Below are 12984 nucleotides of genomic sequence, written 5' to 3'. Positions count from 1 at the left end.
GGTTTTTCTGACTGACAACTGCTTTCAGTGAACAGGAATTTGTATTCTGTTTTCCAGAGCCATCTTTGAGAGATGAGAGAGGTACAAGAGAATGTCAGGAAAACAAACATCTGCTTAACGTCAAAACAGTGCCCACTAACTCAGCAAAGACTGTCATTAGTGTCAGCCGCTGCTCTGTCCTTTCCGCTGTGTTAAGTGAGAGGAACCAAACCTAGAGGGCTGAGGCATCAATGGGGGTCGGCACATGGAGCAGAGGGATTAGCAGGAAATGTACACAAACATTAGAAAACACTCCACAGATGTTTTGCTACCACAAAACAATAAACCAAAAACCAAACAACTCATTCCTTTCTGCTGACTCGAAATAGACTTGGACAAAAAATCCACAATTTATACTGGATTACAGTTTCAGCACAAACTTTAGGTTACGTCTTTTTTTTTGCAAACCAAAATGCAAGTAGGGCACCAGCTAGAATGGAAATATAAATAATTATTTAGCTAAGGTCTGATCTTATAGAATCAGCAAAAAAAAGCAAAGTAACATCAGGACCTTAACCAAGGGGGAGAAAAGTATAATATGCATGTCCCTGTTACATAAAATCTAGTGCAGGTTGTATTACACTCCCTTCATACTTGTATTTAAAGAAAAAGAGTAAAAAGGTATTTGAATTTAGCATACAAAGACTACAAGAAACTGAAAAAGATACAAAGCCTGAAGAAAAGCAGAGCTGCCCGTGGGCTGTTTTCAGCCTGGATGATGGACATATGAAAATAAGTTGCTTGGTCATTGTAACATAAAACTATGCAAAATCCTCCCCTGCAGAGCAAGACATAATTTATACAGCATTTTCCCATGAACACAGTTATCTGCCCTTCCTTAACCCAGAACTCACTGCAAGCTCCATATGTCACATCATGTTCAAAACAACAAACACTGGGGTTTGCATACAAGACCATGGTATTACTTGTGCTCTTGATTTAAAGTATTTTTAAATTATTACATTAGACTCTTTCATTAAAGCAAAATTGATTCCAGCTTTACAGCTGAAAAGTCTCTAGTAGCATATAATGCCATGAATGAACGTGTTGTTTTGTAACCTGGAACCATCACATATTTCTGGATACTCCACACATCAATGAGTATTAACCTAATTATCATTAAGGTTTCTGACTTAAATTACTCTTAATAACACTTCATTAAAATGAAAAGATAAAAAAGCTCATATAATATTACAAATGCCTCTCACTTAGAGTCCTTCACGAACTGCAAGAAGTGACCATGTTTAGCAAACTCCTGTTAGGAATGCCACCTTGTGGATAAAAGCTGTATGGAACAACGATTCCAGGTAAATTTCACTAACGTTTTTACTTGCAAAATACCAATTTTGCAGAAATGAGCCACCCTTGTGGTGTTTCAGAGCTGCATAGAATTCTTTTATTAACCTTTCTGATAGAAAACTACTGTGAATATGGCTTTCCCATCCTCATCTGTATAAAATGCTAATTAATTATGCAGGGAACACTGGTTTCATTAGGAGATGGGATGCATTTATTAGCATTTTAAACAGAATCAGATTGCCACAGATACTTAGGGAAAAAGTCTGCTAAATGCCTGCTCTATTTAGATATAATGTAGTGAATTAGCTTAAAATGTAAAGAAAAAATACATTTTAATCAAAATATGTTGCTAGCGCAGAACCTATGAGTACATTTTACCTTCTCTAAGCTTTAATTGGTATATAAAAGTTCAAGTTTAACTATAAAAAGGAAACACTGGATTTTTCCATTTGTCATATAAGTCTTATTATGAGCTGAAAATGAATTGAAATTGGCCATTGGATTGTAAAAGCAGAAAGAGCAAGAGAAAAAAGGGGTGCAAAAGCATTTTATAAATTTCAAAATATTTCTAACTTTTAAAAGCTTGGGAAAACAAATAATAATTAGTTATATTCAACAAAGCTGACATTTATACAGACACTTTCCTCCTGTGCTGTTCACCTCATTTTCATAATGAAAGTATATATAGCCCAAACCATCACAAGGCGCATTGTATAATGAAATTTAAAACTAATGAGCCATATCCTAATAGCCATGAGTGAAGTCAGGGTATGCATTAGTAGCCCATTTGCAATTCTCTAGAGACAGAAAGAACATGGCTAAACATATCCAGTAGCCTATTTAGCTCAGAACTTGCTCTGTATACTGATCACACCACAGCAGAACTGAAATTAGTTCATAATCTCTATCTCTCAAACCTCTGTGAAATGCTGTTCATGCTTTTGTTAAAGGCAAGTTACTCCTGGGGCAGCCAAACACGACTTGTGATTGTTTGGTTTGACCTCTTGTCATGGGTCTGACTTGTCTGAATTAGTCCTCTTTCTACCAAATTTTTAAAGGAAATCATCTAATATGTCCAGACTAGGGATGCCTTTACTGTTCTGTTCTGTACCTTTATCTCTTTCTGTAACATGTCCAACTTCTGCTTAGACTTGCTGGATCACTCTTTCTCTGCTAGGTGGAACAGTTTTTATTATAATTTTTTTTCTGAAGATGGTTCATCTAGGCTGATTCTTCTTTCACTAAACTAAGCAGATTCTGGTTTTTGAGACTCTCATGCCAGTGCTTCTTTTTAATGCTTTTATTGCTCTCATGACTCTTTTCTGTCCAGCTTCCCAGCATTACTGAAAATTGTGACTACTGAAATTGGGCATAATATTCTTCCAGAAGGTTACACCAAAGCCAAGTACAGACATCAGTATTTCTTCCCTGGCAGTATTCCCATTTCTAACTTCAGGATCTCACTGGTCCTTTTGGCCACAAGGCATGCTGAAAATTCATGTTCAGTTGAGGATGCACATCATCTCCAGACACCATTCAAAGTCAGCATTTCCTACCACAAATTGTTCAACTCACTAAGTTGTTCTCAAACCTCTATGCTCCTAAAAACACAGGTCTACTTTAGGCCAGAGTGAAATGTAAATTGCTTACAGCTCCTAACCAAGCACTTAATCTAGCTCTGATTAAGTGGCTCCTTACTATTTAAGTTTTGTGGCATCTGCAGATTTGAACAGTCATTACTTTATTTCCGCCTATGTTCTTAATAAACTCATGGTTAAGAGCCAAATCCTGTGTGGACTCACATAACAAATCTGTTTAGTCTTTCCAATTTACATTTGGAGTTATTTCAGATTTGACTCAATTATTGTCATGATGAATTTTAAATCTGAGGTGATACCCTCCATGTTTCCATGGCAATAACTCTTCAAAAGAAAAGAAACTACTTGAAAATCTAAGTCTATTCCAAATACCAGTGACAAAATATCTAAATAAAATGCCAGAGTAACAATTCCTGTGCTATGTAACTGATTTTGTGAAACTTGAGATACACTTTTTATGAAAAATGTCTTCCTAGGTTGTGCAAGGAAAACACCATGGATACTCCCCTTGGTTAAATTTTATGACATTATACATAAGCAAGTAAATCAGGTGTTATCTTAATTCTACTGAATAATTTTCCTATACTGTCAAGAAGGAGACCAGACAGCATCTTAAACACTTATCAGGGAATAAAGTCTTCTTGAGTAAAACGAGCAAACAGTTTAGATATTGGTCCACACTAAAAAATCTTCGAAACTTTTAGCTAAATTGGAGAGCAAGACTGAGACAGTTGTCTTTTAAATTCCTACCTTCTGAAAAAAATCTGAAGCAGCAGCTTCCCAGGCCTAATAAGCAAGCTGGGCACATTTGTAACTGCTGTGAAAAAACCACAGTGACAACTAAATCCTCCTTAAGCTGCTGATACATGTTCAGAATCAATGGCCCATTCACCTTAATTCATTGACATTAACTGATCATTGCCGTTTCAACCATTCAAGTAATTTTTAAGCCCATGATCCCGAAATGATATTAGAAGTGTACCAAAGTTGCTCCACAATAGCTAACAGACAACTAGCTCACCTCTCCACTGAACTAAAAATGAATAAGAAACATTAAACTGTCAGAGTTTCCTTTTCCATACTAATCCTCAGAATGCAGGCTTTCCATGGTGCAATGTAAAGAGAGTGTTTAGACGTTTGCTATTTTTGATCTGCGTTTCCTTTTTTATACATACTTCCTTCCAGAATTATGCAGATTATCTCACTAAAATCTTAGTCTCAGTGAAGTAAATTACTAGATTATCACCAACTATACCCCTAACTTTCAAGGAAACACAGGATGGAATATATCTTTCAAGGCTTAAGAATATCAACCACTTCTTTTATGGATTTTCTTTATAGCAGGTTGGTAAGGATTTTACAAGATTTTCCATGAAAATCCTATAGTGCTATATAGATCCTGCAGTGTTTATTTAGAAAAAAATACAGTGGATACAAATGAATGATGTGTATTTTAGGTATGCCAAACATGATATACTTAATAGCAATGTCTGTTCTTGATGTCCTTGAACACAAGCTGACCTTTTGAACAAGAATCTTCCTTGTAGATTTCCATCAGATAAAATATTCCATCAACTCAAAACTGTAAACAGCAATTCTTTTTCTACAACAAAATCCTAAGAAAACAGCATTATCTTCCGATATTCTATTCATCCTTGATCTCATGTCACTCTCTGTCACCCTGAGAAGGGCTGTGACTAAAGACAAGTAATGAGCACCACGTACATCTGTAAGCACAATAAAGTATTTTCCACATAAATATTCTTATAATAAAAAGTGTAAAAACAGACATTATATTTCTCCTTACATTAATTTGTCCCTGAGGTTTTTCATGCAGTAGGAAGTGTTCAGCAAAGATTTATCTATACAGAGGAATAACAGCTTAACTAAAGCAATGCTTTTACTCTGGGTCAACAAAGCGAGTGGAAATGTGTAGATCTCCACGCTCACACTGTCAACCTGGATTTTATTATTGATACTGCAACATCCTGCTAGACAAACAGGAGCAAACTGTGTATACAGCAAACATAAATGGCTTAAAGAATCCTGCTAACCTGCACAATATGGATTTGCTTTTCTGTACCAGTGGCACACCCACTAACACCTTAAGAAGTTAAGAGAAAATGACGTATGACAGCATTCAGTGTGCATAGTGTCCTAACACTGAACACACAAGACCCAAAAAAAGGGCACTTATGTCCAGTCTTTAATGCCTTTTGAAACTTCCGTAATACTGATAGTGGGGGAAAAAAAGGACCTTAACAGTAGCACAATACTGGCTGAACCACAGTATACTGTCAACAATAACAGCATCTGGGCTGGGAAGAAAGGGGGTTTGCTTCTCTCACTATCCTATATTCCCACAACCAGCTATCCTGAGCATGCAGGAAATTTTTTTTCCCTTCCATTCCTATAGGCCCTGCAGGACAGAAGATTGTACACTACTGCTACCAGAACACAGCACTAGCACCAGGTCACGAGTACTGTGTACATCCAGGATCACAACACTACTGCAGCATTTTATAATGTTCATTACTAGGATCCACAAGCAGACATAGAGCAGGAAAATAGTTTACTGAAGTTAATGGAAGCCCAAATATTAATTATTTTTGAAAATTAGTAAATACTATATTGTAAAAGCCTTTAGACATTTTGAGAAATGTATTAATATTGTATTTGCTCATTAACCACCGCCCTTAGACACCATAAGCCCACACTGAAAGCCCTTACCTAAGAACAAGTGCTCATTTTTTTACTTATTTAGTTTATATCGACTGCTATAATGGCTCATGTGATAGGAAAGCAGCAACATTAAAATCATGCTTGGGTTACTGCCATGAACTTTAAAATAATTTAGTCATGCCAAAATAAATCCCCTGCTAGTGTAGTTCTGACTAGTTTATCTAACACTGAGTTATCTCAGGGTAGGATGTTGGCTTCTAGTCTTACCTTGTTTAGAATCTCAGCTCTTCTCTTTCAGGTACTTTTTACAAAGACAAGCTCTTCTTTGACGATGTTTCTATAAAGTATTGTACCAGTGTGGGACAAACTGCCCTGTGATGTGAAATGGCACTAAGCCCCATGGAACCAAGTACTGCAGGATTTCCACCAAGTCCTTAAGCTGAAACTAAACCCCCTCCCAGTAATTCAATCCAGGCAGTTAGGTTTGTTTGGTTTGGGGTTTTTGGTGGTTGTGTGGTGGGGTTTGTTTGGTTTTTTTTTGGGGGGGGGGGGTGTTATTTATTTATTTGTTTATTTATTTTAAAATTTTTGTTTGTGTTTTGGGGTTTTTTTCCCCCCAAGATTTAGAATTCTAGTTTTGTACTGAGCACATCCAGAGAAAGCATTACATTTTTTTTCCACTTGGAATTACTATAAGAATCAGACTGAAAGATACAGAAATACAAGGTAGATGTTCACTTATGACTAATACAAGCAGTGTTTCTTTCTTAGCAATATGCTTATGTAACTTTTTCTTACAGAACTTGGATTTTTATTTTTTTTTTTAATTACATAATCATGGTCTTTCCCATGTCATATTTGGAAAATGAGGAAAATTGCCCTGCTCTGCGAGGACACAGAATCAGTTCTATGGATCTATGGACTACAGGATCTATGCTCCCTTTGTCACAAAAGGTTGGCCCACATGATGTTTTCAGGTCACTTCCAACCTGGTCTGTTCACAATTCAATGAAAACAAAAAGTTACTTTTCAAAGTTACTGCAGAAATAGCGAATGAGGTTTGAGCTAAGAACTAGAAAGGTCCTAAAAAAGTAACTAAGAATGGGGGAATCTAGAAAGCTACTGTGTCACACCCATGTTCTCAGCTACAATTATTGATACTGTATATGTATTCACTGCGGAAAACACACATCACGCTTGGGACTTTCACCTTATGCTGGAAGAAATTACAATTCTTTAAAACAGTTTGCTAGACAGTCTTGTTCACTTCTAGTGTGGCAAAAAGTACAAGCAGGCACACAGAGGAAGCTGTTGGATATGACAACAGTTCAAAGCCCCAAGTGAATTTTGACATATAGGAAATGTTGCATAATGAAGAGGCAAAAAAAATGTTATCCATTACCAGATTATTTTAATCTTAGTGGGAAGCACAGCTTCCCATAGCTATATGTCCTTATATCTGAAGACTCTTAGTTCTTTAACTGCATGCTGCACAAAACTTTCCATAAATCATTTTACCATTTATCATAGTATGAAATGTAGTTTATGTCCTTGTGAAATATAATCTTCAATTAGCAGAATACATTTTTCCATAACCACATGATCTCCTAGGACAATCCAGTCTATCTTTTTCTTCAGAAAAAACACCAGCAAAGAGCCTGTCATTAGCAAAACCACACAGACATATTTTGGGTTACATAATTAACACTTCTGATGCTATCACGCTGGAATTCATCATTCACTTTCCTTGATGAGATGCCAAGTAATTTGGGAAGCTTATTTCTTACACTAATTCATGCAAAGCATGAATAGTATAAAACATCAAGGAAATTAACTTAAGCAAAATATGAACACATAAGTAATTAGAACAAGAAAAGCTATACGAACAAGATAAAACAGAATACAAAAAATATATGTAAATAAATGGTGAAGTCTGGTTCTTATTTAAGAAGATGGCTCTTACCACTATCAGATTCTTCTATAGTACTAAAAAAGGATTCTAAAGTTGAAAGTTCAAATAAAAAACATCTAGGAAAGAGACTAAAGTGGAGGTATGGAGGAAGAGCCACACCTCAAATATATTAAAAATATTGACTTAGGTATTCTATTTGTCACAGGAAAATACTTGGGGAAAAAAGGTTTTAAAAACAAAATGACCAGTTTTTTTTTTTTTTACGTAGACACTGGCCACACAATACATAAAAAACATTATACAGGAAGGTAATATATAGAAGGTAACATATCACAAAATTCAATCGTTCAACAATTAACAATACAAGGATATTTTAATATTTGTAGTGAAATCAACCCTCATTAGTAACATATGAACACGGTTATATTATTATGTTTAAGTGCCCTAAGTGAAATGAGTTAAAGTTTAATTAAACATCCACTGACAAAAGGTTCACATCACTGTTGCAACAAAACCAGAGCCATTAGTTCCAGAAAGGTCAGACTTCATTATGTGCCTCCTTCCGCTGAGGATGCTTCAGGCTTGTGGAGGGGACGGCACTGCCAAGGAAAGCCAGCAGTGCGGGCATCTCCACTGTGAACGATTTGCAAAACAGTATTCCAGCTTTTTACACTCTCAACTCACAACCTTTCACCGCCACTAGAAATCTCACACATGTTATTACAAATACTGTTGAAAGCTTGACAACTAAATATAAAACCGTGAGATATGCTGTGGACTGGACACAGGCCAGATGAATGATGGTTTTAGTAAAGCATGCAGCTTGTTAAGAAGGTATTGCAATTGTGGACATTGGATCAGTTACTCAAAAAACTTTCATAAAATGATTTTGAATTAATGTTTCTATATGGGACATCATCACACTCATATCAGCAGCACAGACTTGGTGATCCCCATTTCCTGTCTTTTTCAGGGTCTCTAATAGGCCCCAGTGGATTGGAGGCAGTGCGCTGTAAGAACTCAGCAAGTGAAGCTGACTTAATGGATTCTGATTTATTTCTGCAATCTTCAAGGCCCTCAAGATAGCAGGTGCAAACTTAGAATAATGAGCTGTAGATGAAATAATAATTGGGCAAGTCCTATCTTGTAATCGATCTGCAACTACTTTAGCAACAGCTGTGTGTGTATCCAAAATATATCCTGTAGTACTGTACACAGAGTGAATGGCAGCCAGACAGTCCTCATCAGAGCACCAGCCAGCCACTAAGTCCTGCTGAAGCTTTCCAAGTAGATCTTTCCGCAGCTGGAAGTGGCCCTCATTTTCCAGCTGATTAAATAATTGTGTCACCAGTTGTCCATCTTCGTTAGAAATCAGGTGTAAGTATCGCTCAAGATTGGAGGACTTCAAAATATCTACTGCTGGTGAAAAACTGGAAATTAATTTTCTTCCCCTCAAATCATAAACACCTGTTCTTATGAAGTCAGTCAAAACATTGTTTTCATTGGAAGCACAAATACATTTTCTAATAGGAATTCCCATCATTTTAGCATAAAAAGCAGCTAACATGTTGCCAAAGTTTCCCGTAGGAATGCAAATATCTACAGGGCTTCCAAAAGAAATAATACCTTGATGAACGAGATCAAGGTATGCAGAGGCATGATAAACTATCTGAGGAAGCAGTCGTGCCCAGTTTATGGAGTTTGCTGCAGCTAAAGCTGTTCCATATTCTACTGTAAGAAAGCCAGTAAAATCAGAATTAGTAAAGATTTGCTTTATAGCTGTCTGGCAAAAATCAAAATCAGATTTGACGCCCACTGACCAAGCATTTTCTTTCTGACAGCCAATCATTTGTGATTTTTGAATTGGGCTTACTCCATCCTCAGGAAAAAAATTCACCAGAGCAATTCTCTGTTTGTCAGTGTCATGGAGACGACTAAAGCCATCTAGAACAGCACTCCCTGTGTCCCCAGAAGTAGCTACCAGAATCAAGTAATTGCAGCTTCTGGGAATGCAGTAGGCAAATAAATGTGGCACCAACTGTAATGCAAAATCTTTAAATGATGCTGTTGGTCCATGAAATAACTCAAGAAGGAATTGATTGCCTGCCAGATGCCTAACTGGGGCAACTTTAGAACAACTGAAGTTTTCTCCATAAGCAGTTTCAATAATTTCTGCCAGCTTAGAAGCAGGAATATCAGCAGGATGTATGCATCTTTCTAGTATCACCTGGGCTCTTTCAGTGTAAGTTACTTCTATCAGACCTTGCCATTCTTCAGCAGTGAATTTTGGAAGTCCTCTCTCAGGAACAAAGAGTCCTCCATCAAGGGCTAAGCCCTGAGTAACAACGTCACTGAAATATAATTTATGAGAGTCTTTTTCCATACTCCTTCCAGACCTACTAGACCTCGTTGAAATGAAAGTTTCCAGTTCTGAGTCTTGGTATCTCTTCACAGCATCAAGTACCTTTTCTGCTACAATCTCTGCTTCAACATCCCCTCCACAAAGAACACGGATGTCAAACCACCTTTTGTAGAACTGCTTCCTAAACTGAAGTACGTCTTTGAGAGAAATACCAGAAGAAAGGCCCACAACACGATCCATTCCCCTTGATTTCAGTCTGCTCATAATGACTGTTGTGGGCACATCCAGATATACAACTATTCCATTTTTCTTTATGTGCTGCATGCCAGCAGCATGCATTGGATTGGACCCGCTAAGGGAAATTACACTTCCAGATGCTGAGAACTTCAACAGGGCTTTTCCTTCCTCCTCTAGAAATTCTTCATCACCAGCATCCTGCAGTTTTTCTGACACACTCATATTCCAGGTTGTTTCAAGGACATCATCATCTACATCTATGACAGGGCGATCCAGTTTCTGGCCTACTATTCTCCCAATCGTTGTTTTCCCAGCACCAGGAGGTCCCATCAGGATAATATTTTTCTTTCCAAGAAGAGAATGACTGGAAAACCATGACTTCCATATCTGTGCAAATGCAACAGGTCTTGAAAGCATCAGTTTTAAACACATGCCGGAAAGATTGTTTCGGGTTATTAGTCTTAAAGGCTGATACTGAAAAATGTGAAACATCTTCTGATGAGTTATTGTGGGTTTTTTTCCAAGACAACTTGACAATCCACTCAACTGCTTCAGAAAAGAAACAACAAAAAAAACCCCAAAAAACAAACAGTAACTAGTCATTCAGCAAACATCTAAGAAAAAACCCTCAAGGATATAAAATTTAGAACAAGACTTCAAACATAAATCTGACTATGATCTCATCAGTGCCAAGGAGGTATTTTTCAGGGTTATGACTGATTCCCCTCTCCTGTATAGTTCCAGCTTGTTTCCACAGACAAATCCAACTTCAAAAATCCATGTCCTCAAGGTCAAAAAAGACATCCAAGCCTAACACTGTAATACTTTTTGCAAATAATATTGCTCATAGGGATTCAAAACCAATTCGTTTTTCTTCTAGAAGACTTGCTTTTAACTACACATTTATAAGTAACAATTAACTTGATTACCTTCTTGTAATCAAAATGTTAACAAAATATGCATTTGTCCCACCTCCCAAGAAAACTTTGATTTTTTTTTTTTTTTTAATCCTTTATTTCTAAAAATACCAAATGCAACACTCACTTAAATACATAGATAACTCACAGTCTTGTGGAACAGCAAGGCTGGATGAGTTGCATTCAAATCTCTTCTGAAGGGATGAAAACCAAGCAAAGGATTTTTGAAGAACTCCTACACTGGAATTGTATTGAATGTAATTTGGGGGTAGAGAGGGGAGGAGAGAGAGATAGACAGAGAGAAATCATGAGGACTCTCTACCAACAAAAAAACTAAGAAGGATGGATTTCCAACAAAGCAAGGAACTCCCAAAATTGTGCTTTGTTTACTTAGAGAAACAGACACCAATATCAGCACTAATCGGAGCACATGATTTGTCTGCGATTTTCAGAGCAAAAGGGGAAAGACTGTCAAAATCTCCCTAAAACTGTGAGGGGGGCAGGGAGAAGAGCATTTGCTCACTTCTATGGAAAGTTGAGCACTTCTGTGGAAAGTAAATCTCTGTGTTTGCACCCAGTGCTGTCATCTGAAGGATATGCTCTAATTACAAGGCATAGATCAGAGTAAAGATGTGCACATAATATTATCCAGGTTTTTTTCCTCAATCCTTGCAAAGTATAAGAGGGTCATCCTCTGTAGATGCAATATAAGGGCGTTATAAATCTTTAATTTAATAAGGGTTTTAAAAGCCTTTATAAACCCTTAATAAAAGGAAAAACAAACTGCAAAGACTAATTGCAATATCCAGTATTGTTCTAAAACTGTACTGCAATAGTAAGCACCCTAGTGCATATATAAATATGTATATATTCTTCTTAGGAACAGGAGGAGATCTTCATATTAAACTTGCAGACAAAAAAAAGTTTTATTCAGGAGTAAATAAACCCCAAAGCAGTATATTTTAGTGACTTTATTTCTTGAACATAAGAATCACTTCAAACATTGTGTGTGTGAACTAAGGGAGTGAAACCCACACCAGGCAGAGACTCTTGCCTGCCATGTCCTCCACTACAGCTTAACTTTGAGCTGCAGTCAATCGGTGTGCATTACACAAACGATGGGTGCAACATATGGGCTGCCTTAAGAATTTAGGCCATAGGTATAGCTTAAAATCAACCTGAGTTTTGCACTCACCCACATTAAGTGGTGAAGGCCATAAGCATTGACTACAACCCATCTCTGTGAAATAATTTTTTGTCCACTGACAAAACTTTTAACAGTAAAAACAGTTCAAATGATCCACCCACCGCACTTGAGATACCAACTCCATGCCAAAAGGGTGGGGTTGTTGCAACAGAGCTTACACCCATACCTCCGGTGACATTTCGCTTTGGCTACTAAGCTCGGCATGGACAGCACCTACACATCTTTAGCCATGACCCACAATTTTAACAACCCCTGCCGGTGACAGACGCTCTAGTGAAAACTGGGCCTTGTTACTGGGATAAAGACGAGACCAGCCCCCAAACTAAGCTCCTGCAGCTTGACGCTCGAAGGAGTCAAAGCGCGGCTGGGAGGAGGAAGGGAGCCTGACGTAGCGCACGCACCCACCCGGCCAGCAGGGCCAGGGGCTGCCCCCTCCGCTCGCCCTGCCCTGCCCTGCCCGGTCCCCTCCCGTGCCCCTCGTCCCGCCTGGCTTCCACCCCCGCCCCCCGGCGCCCTCAGCGCGGCGCGCGCACGTACCGGCGGGGGCGGGGACCGCTGCCACAGGTACCGCGCACGCGCAGTGGCCCGGCCCAGCGCTCCGCGGCTCCCCCCCCGCCGCGCGGTACCGGCAGCAACTGCGCCTGCGCGGCCGTTCCGCGCCTGGCGCTGGAGCAGGTGCCAGCGGAGGCCCCGCCCCGCATGGCGCCGTTCCCCTGACGGGTTTCCCCGGT

General features: G+C 38.5%; 1 protein-coding gene across 7 annotated transcripts; it reads right to left on the bottom strand.

The window, feature by feature from the left end:
• Positions 1-7884: 7884 nt before the first annotated feature.
• THNSL1 (threonine synthase like 1) lies at positions 7885-12855 on the bottom strand. 7 transcript variants are annotated; one of them, XM_040066680.2, is made up of 3 exons: positions 12791-12855; positions 11174-11286; positions 7885-10675 (listed from the first exon to the last, which is right to left on the bottom strand). In XM_040066680.2, the coding sequence occupies exon 3, from the start codon at positions 10619-10621 to the stop codon at positions 8396-8398; it is 2226 nt and encodes a 741-aa protein (XP_039922614.1). In that variant the 5' UTR covers positions 10622-10675; positions 11174-11286; positions 12791-12855; the 3' UTR covers positions 7885-8395. The 7 variants fall into 7 exon arrangements, with proteins under 7 accessions (XP_039922614.1, XP_058277179.1, XP_058277196.1 ...); XM_058421196.1 differs by having other exon boundaries at positions 11195-11281; positions 12791-12847; XM_058421213.1 differs by having other exon boundaries at positions 11174-11281; positions 12791-12828.
• Between the last annotated feature and the right edge of the window lie 129 nt (positions 12856-12984).

Source organism: Hirundo rustica, chromosome 1 (genome assembly GCF_015227805.2).
Source record: "Hirundo rustica isolate bHirRus1 chromosome 1, bHirRus1.pri.v3, whole genome shotgun sequence".
Classification (NCBI taxonomy): domain Eukaryota; kingdom Metazoa; phylum Chordata; class Aves; order Passeriformes; family Hirundinidae; genus Hirundo; species Hirundo rustica.
This window is presented reverse-complemented; position numbering and strand designations above follow the sequence as displayed.